Raw genomic sequence first — 12,032 nt, 5'->3', positions numbered from 1 at the left:
TAATCTTACGGACTAAAAATGTCCGTGACAGTGCTCGTCGCAGTCCAATACTTGGAAAATATTGGGCCGGCAATAGCACAATCTGGTTGGTTGACTTTGACAACATGCGCTGCGGGTTGATTTTAGCAATTGGCCCTCTGAGCTGAATCTCTGAAATAACTCCTCTGAACTTAGCCGAATTAGCTGTGTAATGAGATTAGTATACTCCACTGTGGAAATCTTGTAGTCTAACCGCCTGCAGCCTGACAAACAAATGCCGGGGATGTCGAATGCGCAATTTTCTGTACCCCCACCCCCTCCCTCACAGCCTTTAGTTGGTCAGCGGTTCTCTCTTGAAAACTTCGTGAAAGAGTCGTGAAAGATACATCTAGGTTACATCACATTTTCCGCCTAATATTCTACAAAGTTTGACAGCGATTTCCAGGAAAATTTCTGGCAAGAATATTTTTGAATACTTAAATATCAAGCCAAACTATGCTGTGATGGAAAATCCTTCATTTGCGGTAGTTGACATCCCGGAGTTTGGAGCTGCAGGTCAATTTTGTCGTTCACTCCTCTGTGATCATGTCTTCTGTCAGTGCATTCATTTCTCTCGGAAGACAAGTTAACAAACTTACTCTCAACCAGTGGACGCTTCTTTATCCCTACGTGCACGTTCGCTCACGACTTAATCTACACAAAGCATGTTCCTATAGGATAAATGCTGGAAATGCTTTACGAACAATTCGAACTTCCATTAGTTTACCGTGGAAAAGTCAAGAGGTAGTTGATCGAGGCAGAGTGCTAACTGTCCCCGTTTTTGTTCGGCGGAGTTACAGCAGTGACAATAATGGGAGAAAGGAAACGGAAGTTGTGAAAGAAAGCCCTGCCAAGAAGCAGCTAAAGAGTGAAGACCTGTTTCGGATACTATCACTCGCCAAACCAGAATACAAGAGTCTTGCAGGTAATCCGCGGGTAATCTCGAACGAGTAAAATACATTTACCTGCTAAAGTAGCCAATCACAGCACGGGATTTGGTTCATCATTACTGTGAGCGTCTTTTCATAGGGGGTATCTCTGTGGACATTGTTCAGAAGAAAAATGTATTTTTTTTCTCTCCTTGAGGGGTAAATATTGGCTTATTTTTGAGTGGAGGGGGGGGGGGGGATGTCATCAAACCAGCACTTTTCTTTCTTCAAACTGTGTTGTTACTGTGAGATTACAGACTGGGTACTGTATGCAGACTGGGTCGTTAATATGTATATAATTTTGATTTTTTCAAAAGAGTTAGAAAGGAATTTGTGTAGAGTGCTTCTTTTCATTGTTTCATTACCATGCTAAAGGAAGCCTGTTCAGCAGTTAGGTGTTAATGCCTTGCGGTCAGTAGCTAGTGCATGTCAGTGGTCACCTTTCCTTTCTGATGCACCAGCTCACTGGGAGTTATCATCCTTTGATGGGTCTAAGGAAATCCTAATGGGTGGCCACCCAGCTTTCTTACCAGGGAAATTCTAATGGGTGTGGTGTACGTGTGATAAGCCAATCAGATTCAAGGATTTAGGATTCTGGACCAGTGATATTTTTAGTGGGAGTTCATACTAATAGTTTAGTTATTCCATGGGTTTTGATTCTTTACAGGAGCTATTGGTCTTCTGTTTATATCATCGGCAGTGACTATGTCTGTGCCATTTTGTATGGGAAAGATCATTGACATTATATATACCTCAAGCCAAGATACTTCCCAGATGGTGGAAACACTCTCCTATGTTTGTAAAATTCTTTGTGGAGTGTTTCTATTAGGTGGAGCAGCAAATTTTGGAAGAGTTTACCTTATTCAAATTTCTGGTGAGAAAGAAATCTTTATTGTTGCCTTTCATTGAAAGATTTTTCCCTTTCCTTCATATAATTGTAGGGGTTGAATTTGGGAAATATATAACCTTCTTCCCCCCCCCCCCACCCCCCTGCGCTGAGTGGCATTTCACTCGGAGTGAGAGGGATGGCTGTTTTTGCAGGCTAAGAGGGGAGAGTGTTGGCCTTATGGTTTCCACGTTGGATTCTTGATCAAGCAGTCCACTTAGGTTCAAGTGCTGGCCAGTGCTACTGGGTTGTGTTCTTAGCATGGGAGAGACACTCTCAGTTCATCTCTACACCCTGGAGTATTGTGCAGTTCCAGAAAATATCCATTCCCACCCCAAGAAAAGTTAACAGGAATTCCAAGAGAAAGCCAAAATTTTACAAAACTGGAATTTCCAGAAGGGTGGGGGAGAGGGAGTTGAACTACAAAAACCTTCCGTGGGAGTGATATGGATACTTTCTGGAACAACACACTTATTTGATAGATGTACTGGCAAACTGTTTGGGTAAGAGGAGGTTACCTAAAATGAACTGCCTCCCCATCCAGGAGGGAGGGGAGGGAGGGGTAGCAATACTCTTAGCCATATTATGATATAGAAACCTATTTAAGCTCCCTCAATGTGGACCAGAGTGATGACTTTACCTGTGTTTGTTTTCTTGGTTTCTTCTGTACCAATAACCCAGGCCAGAAAGTTGTAAAGCGTCTGCGTGACCAACTGTTCAGTGCCATATTGAGGCAGGAAACAGCATTTTTTGATAAAACACGAACTGGAGAACTCATCAATCGGTTGTCAGCTGACACCATCCTTGTTGGTAAGGCTGTGACCGACAATGTATCTGATGGATTACGAGCTGTTGCTCAGTCAGTGGCTGGTGTTTCTATGATGGTGAGTTAATCTAATATCATAAATGTCTTGTTTATTGGACAAGTGCAAGGACCATTATCAATGGGATCTGATCTGATCTGAAGCCTGTCTACTCCACATTTGGCCACTGACAAAACTCCTCCAATCCTTTGTTCCTGGCCAGGCAGTCCATTTGCACCATTTGCATTCTAAAGAGTGCGTTCGGTATGACACCCTCAGTGCTGTTGCCATGACAACAGATTTGCCGCAGGTGCTGTCTTCATAAAAACTGAACTTCCCAGTTTTTGTCTTTAACCAAGAACCATCTACCCCACCCAATCTAATGACTGGAGTTAAGACATATTTATGAGCACTATGTCTGTTCCAAGTAGGACCCTTTGTCTCACTCTAGAGGTTGCAAAAGGGGATATTTGTTTCTTTTACAGAAAGAGACTGGAGACAAAAGAGTTGCTATGGCAACAGCACTAAGGGTGTCATTTTGTTTCTTTTGTGATGCACATTTGTAGTGTCAAGTTTCAAGAACACTGCTTCAATATTTCTAGAGATATTGTTTATTCAGTATTTTACCATTTTTAGTTGCAAACAATATGATGTCATCACTGCTCTAATTTGCACGATAAAAAAATGTCAATATCTCTACAATGAAAAAAGATATTTCAAAAGGAAAAACATCATTCTTCTGTATTTTGAAAGGCCTTTCAAATAAGCAGAAATTATTTTTCATGTCATATGTACTTTAAGACGCTGATATAAATTGAAAACAGAATTTTTTTCTGACAAGTCAGATTTCGTAAAAGAAGGATATTGAATTAAACCAGAAGATATGCTTCTGATTAAGCATAACAAAGAGATACCAGTTGACTCAGGCTATATAGTCATATTCTATGGCATGGTGTTAAGGAAGACACACACATTTTAGACATTATATTGTACATCTCAAAAGGGCTATTTATCAAGGAAGGTGAACAAAAGGTTGCCTTATTTTCTATTAATAAATTACTTGTCTAGACTTATAATATGTCTCGTGATCAGACTTAGAACTTGTCTTACACTGTCTGATACAATATTATCATGGATCTGTCTCAAGGTAAGTAATAAGTAATCACAGATTTATTGATGACAAGGGATTGAAAGTTAAAATGCCACTCACTTTTAGTAAACTTTCCTGTTGTAACACTGTCTGATTGTGTCCTTCATATTCCAGTTTTATGTTTCACCCAAGTTGGCTGGTATTGTCCTTGGTATTGTGCCACCAGTAGCTATTGCCATTGTTATGTATGGTCGTTATCTACGAAGTATTACGAAGAAAACACAGGACTCTCTTGCACAATCTACTCAGGTAATGTTGACGAGTGTTCTATTATATGGAGTTGTTATCAGTAATATTATTACTAGATTTCAGTCTCAGGTTAAAAATGTAACAGTGGTTCTTTATTTTCAAATTATAGGTAGCGGAAGAGAGAATCAGCAATATACGAACAGTAAGGGCATTTGGCCAAGAGCTGAAAGAGATACAAACGTAAGTAGGAATAAAACTATTAATTTTCCAGGTTCAGAAACACAAATAAATGAATTTTTAAAATTGATTTTTATGCAGCTGAAGAATTTCCTAGTAAACTTACAGTTGACAATTAATTTTTCAGACTCACTAGAACTCAGAAATCCATTGGGGATTCAGATTTGATGTTTTTGTTTGTCCCCAATGATTACATTTACAATCTGCTGAAAATTCAACTTTTGTAGATCTTGTAAGGTCAAATAATGTAAAAACTTTACTACCTTGTTAGATAAAAGAAGAGGTATACAAAATATCTTATTTAGATGTAATTCTTGAAGAAGTACTGAATATAAGCAAGGCTTTCAATAAAACTTGAAGTAGGTGGCTGACCTGTTGCAGCAACCATCAAGGAGCAATAAGAGAGGCCCAAAACAACTTCCTGAAGGCGTGGTGGGACATTGTGTTGTGTTCTTGGGTAAAACACTTTACTTTCATGTGTAGTGCCTCTCTCCACCCAGGTGTATAAATGGGCACTGGTGAACTTAATGGGGGGTAAGACTGCAATGGACTAGCATCCCATCCAGATACCATCCAGTGGGGAGTAGAAATCCTCTTAGGAACTTTATGCTACTGAATTTGGGATAAGCACTGGCCTGATGGGCTTTTATACTGACTTTAACTTGCCTGTAAAATATAAACAAAAAATGTAAATCTTATTTATAGTGGTCATGTACTTACCTATACAAGCACTAAGCTTAGCTAGTTTACAGGCATGCCACTGAAACAAAGTAAACTATCTTATCTTTTTAAATAGAACTTCCTAGGGAGCCAATTTTTGAAAACTTCTAAACATAACAACTGGCAGTTCAATTAACAGAATGCCCTGCAGAGCTCTGGCAGGCTTGAGGCCTTGGTGAAACCATTGCAATTATACAATGTTCTTTTTTGCATCAGCTTTGTTAATTCCATTCCTTAAGCTTGTTTTCGCCCAAACAGGTATGCTAACAGCATACAAGATGTGTTCAAGTTGGCAAAGAAAGAAGCAGTTGCAAGGGCAGTTTTCTTTGGCTTTGTAAGTTTGCCTACCAGTTATTAATAGTAGTTGATAAGTAAGTTGATTATTTTGACTGTGGAGAATAATGCTTTACTCGATGTTCAGTAAGAACTCATCTGCAAATTACTGAATGTGCCCAGGATAAATCTGGGAAATATCCAGGTGATATTCCCCATTTTTCGAAAGATCCCATGTATTGCAAAAAATATGTGAAGGATAATACAGCATAATTTTAAACACAAAAGCCTCCATTTGACTGGAGTTTGCTGGGGCAGATACAGGATTTTAGAGAAGGGGGTTTGAGATACAGACCATGAAAGGCAGTACCCTTTAGGGGGGTCTGGGTTGGTCCGGTTCATCCTTCCCCTGGAAAATTTTTAAAATTGAAGTCCCCTAGATCTGCCCTTGGGTTGTCTACATAATGACAATGTTGTCTGATTTCTCTGATGTTTCGAGTAAGATTTGAAATATTACTTGATAATTCAATTCCCAAGAATGCTAAAGAAAGGAAATTGACCATCATACAACTTAAAGACCTCAAAATGTTTTGAAGAACCAATGAGTGGCCCCACAAAACATTTTCACAAGTTCAACCCGTGTCTGTTAAAAAATTCATATTGATTTATTTTCAACTTTTTTAGATTAAAGATGTGAAAGCCAAATGTGAAATTTAAAAAAGAAAACAAACAAAAACTCGCTGAATGCAGATCAATAAATCTTTCAATTTTTTCTATAGGCCCGCCTAAGCTTGTTTAGATGAAAATTTTTCATGGCTGAGTACTGCTGCTGAACACTATGTACCATGTGATCAATTTAAAGCAATAAGAATCAGATAAAATTAAAGCGGTGACCTATAAGAGGTGATAGTTGAGTTGGCCTTAGTCCTCAGTAACTATCACCTCATAGAAATCTTAAGGTCATATATTTGTGTTGTTTTTAGTGGTTTTGAAGCTCCAAAATTGCTTTTAAGATAATTTCATCATAATAGTGAGTTAGTGTAGTTTTCACGTGACCGCTGAAATTAATTAGTGTTTGCTTTCATTTTGCATTAGTATATGCTGCACTAAAGGAATAAAAAAACTCATGCCAGTTTGTCATCCAGTCAGAAGTAAAACCAAGACCAATCTTGACTTGTACACACAATTTTTCATGTTTCAAGTCAGCCATGTGAATTTATGTTGGGTTTTGATTGGCTAACAGGATTGTCTGTACCCTTTGTGAGTGGTTTGAGTGAATACTTTGGTTTTGATTTTATGACACTCAATTAGAAACTGCTCTATATGCTTAACATGTGTTGCACTCTGGTTCAGAATTCATATCGGTGATTTTTATTTCAGACGGGACTCTCGGGTAATGTCATCATGCTTTCTGTGCTGTACAGTGGTGGGATGATGATGACAGATGCACAGATCTCAGTTGGAGATCTCACATCTTTTCTGCTCTATGCTGGATTTGTTGGAATATCCTTTGGAGGTAACATCTTACAGACTGCCTCAATAGGTCATTTCTGAGTTACCTTGGGCCTCCATTTCAAATTGAGTCGTCATTCAAAACCTTTCATGTGAAGATGAGTTTGATTTGCATGAAAAATTACAAACCTTTTGGGAAACACATTTTCACGTGAATGGTGTCACATGAAGACTCCTTTTGACACAGAGGGAAAAGGCAACTGTCAAATGTCCTAATGTCTAGTTGACAAATAATCTAACTCAAAACTTAAACTGCAGCTGCAGGAGATAATATTAACTTATTAGTACATATTTTAATATATGCCTTTTCCTGGATGTTGGGATCTGTTTTCGATTTAATTTTCACTTGTAAAACATGCATGTGTGCTTTTAATTTGGCACTACACTATTTTTGTGATGAAAAAGTAGAAAATTCTGTTAAATATATAATTATATGTTGTCATGATAGTTGCTTTTTAGATGTTTATAAAAGGCTAAAAGTTACTAAAATTTTAAAAACCAAAATGTTTTCGACCGTACGGTTATCATCAGTGGTACATGATGGAAATTTACATACAACTTGGTTTCGTACTATTAAGTTTTTCCCGAGGGGAACATTTTTGCAAATGAAAGAATGTACTTGTTTGTTTAGGGTTGGTTTCTTGCAAGCAACTAGCGTTCCATTATTTTCCTCAGAAAAGTGGTTTTCTCGGTGCATGCAATGTTCCATGTGTACGTGTGGGTTGGGTGTTTTGCAAGTTGACGGGCCAGTTCGGAGTTTTGAGACTTGTTCTCGTGTATATATATTTGTCAACAAGAGTAAGAAAAATAATATATTAAGTTTAAGTTAACTTCATTTCTTCTTTTGCTAGGTCTGAGCTCATTTTATTCAGAACTTATGAAAGGAATTGGTGCCAGTGGTCGTCTGTGGGAGTTAATTGACAGAAACCCTACCATACCCCTGACAGGTTAGATATAGTCAGCATGCTGCAAAATTAATAATGGTGGCAAGTGTCTTGGATTTTACTATTTTTTCAGAAAGCAAAAAACTACTGTAAATTTATGGAAGTTTTATCCAAAATGATGACATATAAAAATATGGAACACAAAGATTTTTGTCTTAAAAGATGAAATTTGGCTTCCATTTGCATGTAAAATTATGGCCTGCTATCAATGGCAATTAATGTCAAATGGCGTGGGAAGAAAACAACTGTTTCTGCAAAGGATAAATGAACTTATAGCTACACCACAAAGTAAATTCTAAAAACATCTACTGGGAGTGGGGGGTGGGGTGCATCTAGTAAGTAACTTTATTTTACCAGGATAGCCCATTCAGCAATGAGGCTGGTATCCATAGGGGCCCTGGGGAATAAAAATATGTACAATTAATAAAATCTAAAAATTTCTACCTAAAAATCTACCCCTTTCCCTTGTATGCCTGAGGGTTAAGTGTAACTGTAACATTAAACACAGGCTTCGATATGTACAGACCAGACTGTTGGTACATAAATTTTTAGTTACAGAACTTTTACTGGGCAGTTTGATTGTTTTTCCCCTTGCTCTTAAAATTTCCAGGAGGATTACGACCAGCCATGTATGACTTAAGCAGTGGAATTCAATTTAAGGATGTCCATTTCACCTACCCATCACGACCTGACATGCCAATCTTCCAAGGACTAACCCTTGATGTACCAGCTGGATCTATTACAGCAGTTGTTGGGCCAAGTGGTTCTGGGAAGAGCACACTGGGGTCACTACTGCTTCGTCTGTATGATCCAGAGCAGGGTCAAGTGATAGTTGGAGGACATGATGTGCGTGGACTCTCACCTGATTGGCTAAGAGGTGCAGTTGGAACTGTTCATCAGGTGCGTGTAGATAACACTGCATTGGTTGTTCGTAGGCATATGTTCTTTTGAACCTGTGCCACTGATTTTTTTCTTTAAGCGAGCTTCATAGAATTTTTTATAATTGGCATAACTAGGATGTGAGTTATGGACTGTCTTTGTAAACATTACCAGTCTAAGAAACCAAAGCCCCAACATTTAAAACAAAAATAGAGAAATCTGCACCATAATTTTCATTCTCCTAAACCAAGGTCATCACATATGAAACACAACAACAACAACAACAAAAAAACCCTAGAGGAGTACCTTGTTGGCTACTATAAGACTTTATTCAAATCTATTACAAGTTCCTGTCAAAGTGCTGGCTTGATGTGTGCTGAAAACACAATGTATATTATTGAAGTATTGCTGCACTGTTTTTTAAGGAACCAATTTTGTTCTCAAGTTCCATTGCCGACAACATTGCCTATGGAGCAAGCACAGGTCAGCAAGTGAGCAGTGATGACATCATGGATGCAGCGGTGCAGGCTAATGCCTACGGGTTCATAAAGAGCTTTCCTAAAGGGTTTGACACTATTGTTGGGGAAAGAGGGCAAATGCTGTCAGGTTGGTGATTTGTAAACCTTGTATTACTGCATGCTGCAACTGTTAATAACACAAAAAGCTGTTATTAAGGTTTGAGTCACCTATTGCCCTGGTCTTCACTCCCGTGACAAACTTGTTGCTTTGTGGGTGGATTAACAACATGCAAACTCACCCGTAATATCAAGGACTGGTCAACCATAGTGATACTCACCTGTAACAGGTGTTACGGTTTGTTTTCAGACTAAGTTGACATTAGTCTATTAATAGAGGATATCTGCTTAAATACAGATTTTAATGAAACTATTTAATGTTTAAAGCCAGAATAGACACCCAGGGCTTATAGGCTTAAGTCAGTCCATTATAAGCTTTGTTAAGTTTTTGAGGTACTGAGTAATGTACAGTACATGTACAGTACAGATCTTTTTCGACTAATTTTGTTTTCTGACTCTTTGAAGGAGGTCAGAGGCAGAGGATTGCAATTGCAAGGGCAATACTGAAGGTCAGTGAAACCAATGGCTAAATATTCACCATAATTGTATTGAATTAATTTGTCCTTAAAGCCTATGTCCTGGAAGTTTTAAAGAAGCCAACATGTTAATTTAATCATACAATCAGTCAGTTTAATTGTTCCCTTGATTTGGCAAGCCTGCTGCCTAATGGTCACCTGAGGCGCCTACGTTACGAGTGCGGGTGACTAAATTCTTGTCCAAGGAGCCCAAGTGGGTGCCTAAACATGGTTGTGATGGAGTTTTCATTCCCATCTAATCTGTCGGATGACTTCAGTCCCTTGTAACCAGGAATTACAAGTAATTAACAACACTTTTAGGGTTGAGAAGGTAAAATTGGCTATATCCCACATTTATATATTTTTTTTAGGTTGGAATCTCTGGCATGACAAAGATCAAAAACTAAGGCAACAATATCATTTTGTAAAAAACAGCTGAAGCACTTGCATGTATACACCAGTTATTAAATTTGATTTATTTTGTTCAAATTATGACCAATAGTATTCTTCCTCAGTCATGACCTGATCACTTTGTTGAATGCTTAATCCCCGAAATTTGATTGATATTAGTGCCTCAAGGAAAATCTCAACAGGGTGAAGAGTGTCCCCTGGGCCCATCCCTTAGATTTCCCAAGTCACTTCAACCTCTCCCCTTCTCCAATCTGCCAATCCCCAGCAAATTTTATCCCCAACTCCTAAAAAAATGGCTTGGGCTCCTAACTTCAAAAGTTAGGAGCCCGAAGGGTTCCTTGATAATTTCCTTAATGGATAATAGCCTTGTTTGGGATGGGATCATTATTAATTTAATAGAAATTTCATCCCATTCCATTGCAAAATTAAGGGAACAGAGAGCTTCAAATAATTTGCTTCCTGTAATGTAGCTTCTACTTCCAATCCCTTTAATTTGTTCAAAACAATTTATTTTGTGAATGATATGTTTTTCCAGAACCCTTCCATTCTGCTGCTTGATGAGGCTACAAGGTACAATGTCAACTTCTATCAAACGTCTAGCTATTTGCATAACCTATCCCACTCTGCACTCAGTGAATTGATGTAGAAATGGTGATGAATGAAAATTAGAGAGCCCCCTCTTGCTCCCATATTGAACTAGTGTGAAATCTTTTAAGCCCTTTCTTTTGGAGCAAGCAAAGACACATTTTATCCTCTTGGGTGTAAGACCATAGTGTATGCTGTGTGCCACACCATTTAAAACTTCAAATGCCATAAGCTTTTTCACTTAGACATGGATGCATAATTTCACTGAAAGATCCTAAGTGTCTCTGTCTTCAATGCAGTTACTTTTGCTGAGATTGGTCAATGTAATTTGATATCCATATGACATCATATCAATGGGAAATTAGCAGTCTCTCAAAAAACCTCTTGTGAGTCTCAGGTGCTGAAAAAAGTTGTTCCTGGTGTGCTGGAAGTTTGACTAAATCTCTTTGACTTACAACTTTGACATACTCAATACGTTATACAGGCACCTGAGAGGCAAAATTCACGATCCAATGAGTACATCATATAGGCACTCGAGGTTAAGCTGCCCCCAAGCTTTTAAGTAGTGAACTCCTGATTCAATATAAATGCCATACTGTACACCTAACCATCTATTAATGATCAATAAAATTTTATTTGACCTACTGAGGAAAACACCTGTAGCCAATTACTAAGACGGCTGCGAAACACCTTTGGAACATTCAGTCAATTAATGTCAAGTATGTTCTGTTTCTCCCTGTAGTGCACTAGATGCCGAGAGTGAACACTTGGTTCAAGAGGCATTAGAAAGGTTAATGAAGGGTCGAACTGTCATCACCATCGCACATCGCCTTTCAACTATCAAAAATGCAGACAACATTGTTGTGTTGAATGATGGACAGATCTCTGAGGCTGGCTCTTACAGGCAGCTGATGGATGAACCTAATGGTTTGTTTAGGAAGCTGGTTGAGAAACAGACCATTGCTCTTCAGTAAATGACTCGCTGTAGTTTTTTGTCTTGTTAGGTGATAGTTTAGGAACAACTTATGGTGAAACAGTGGAATCCCAATTTCTTGAACGTCAATTTTTGAACCTCCTAATAACTCAAACCAAATGTTGTTTCCCTCTCTCTAGTCAAACACTATAATTTTACCCCCAATTTCTCAAACTACCTAATTTTTCAAAGCAACTTTTGTTTCCTTTGGAGGTTTGTAAAATCTGCTAAAATCTGAGAAAGTATTCTTAGATAACCATGGTTAAGAATCCAGGGGCCAGATTTGTGAAGCCCTCCTTACAAGTTAAGGTTCATCCTAGGCATTGTTTCTAAGCAAAAGGTATAACTTGAAAAATTCTTAGAATATGTCTTAACCTAAACGGGGGAGGGAAGTGGGACTTTGTGAATTTATTGGGCCCATTGATGTAACATG

General features: G+C 38.3%; 1 protein-coding gene across 1 annotated transcript; it reads left to right on the top strand.

Annotated features, from left to right (window-relative positions):
- Window positions 1–11,817, top strand: LOC145485116 (ATP-binding cassette sub-family B member 10, mitochondrial-like). Its single transcript, XM_081463793.1, has 13 exons — window positions 1–943; window positions 1,615–1,821; window positions 2,515–2,717; window positions 3,901–4,035; window positions 4,145–4,215; window positions 5,191–5,266; window positions 6,586–6,721; window positions 7,569–7,664; window positions 8,272–8,561; window positions 8,966–9,146; window positions 9,581–9,624; window positions 10,577–10,611; window positions 11,369–11,817. Exons 1-13 carry the CDS (start codon window positions 565–567, stop codon window positions 11,598–11,600), a joined length of 2,085 nt encoding a protein of 694 aa, XP_081319919.1. The 5' UTR covers window positions 1–564; the 3' UTR covers window positions 11,601–11,817.
- The last annotated feature ends 215 nt before the right edge of the window (window positions 11,818–12,032 follow it).

The sequence above is a fragment of the Orbicella franksi genome, chromosome 4 (assembly GCF_964199315.1).
Source record: "Orbicella franksi chromosome 4, jaOrbFran1.1, whole genome shotgun sequence".
In the NCBI taxonomy this organism is placed as follows: Eukaryota; Metazoa; Cnidaria; class Anthozoa; order Scleractinia; family Merulinidae; genus Orbicella; species Orbicella franksi.
The sequence above is the reverse complement of the archived record's forward strand: the minus strand, read 5'-3'. Positions and strand labels throughout refer to the sequence as shown.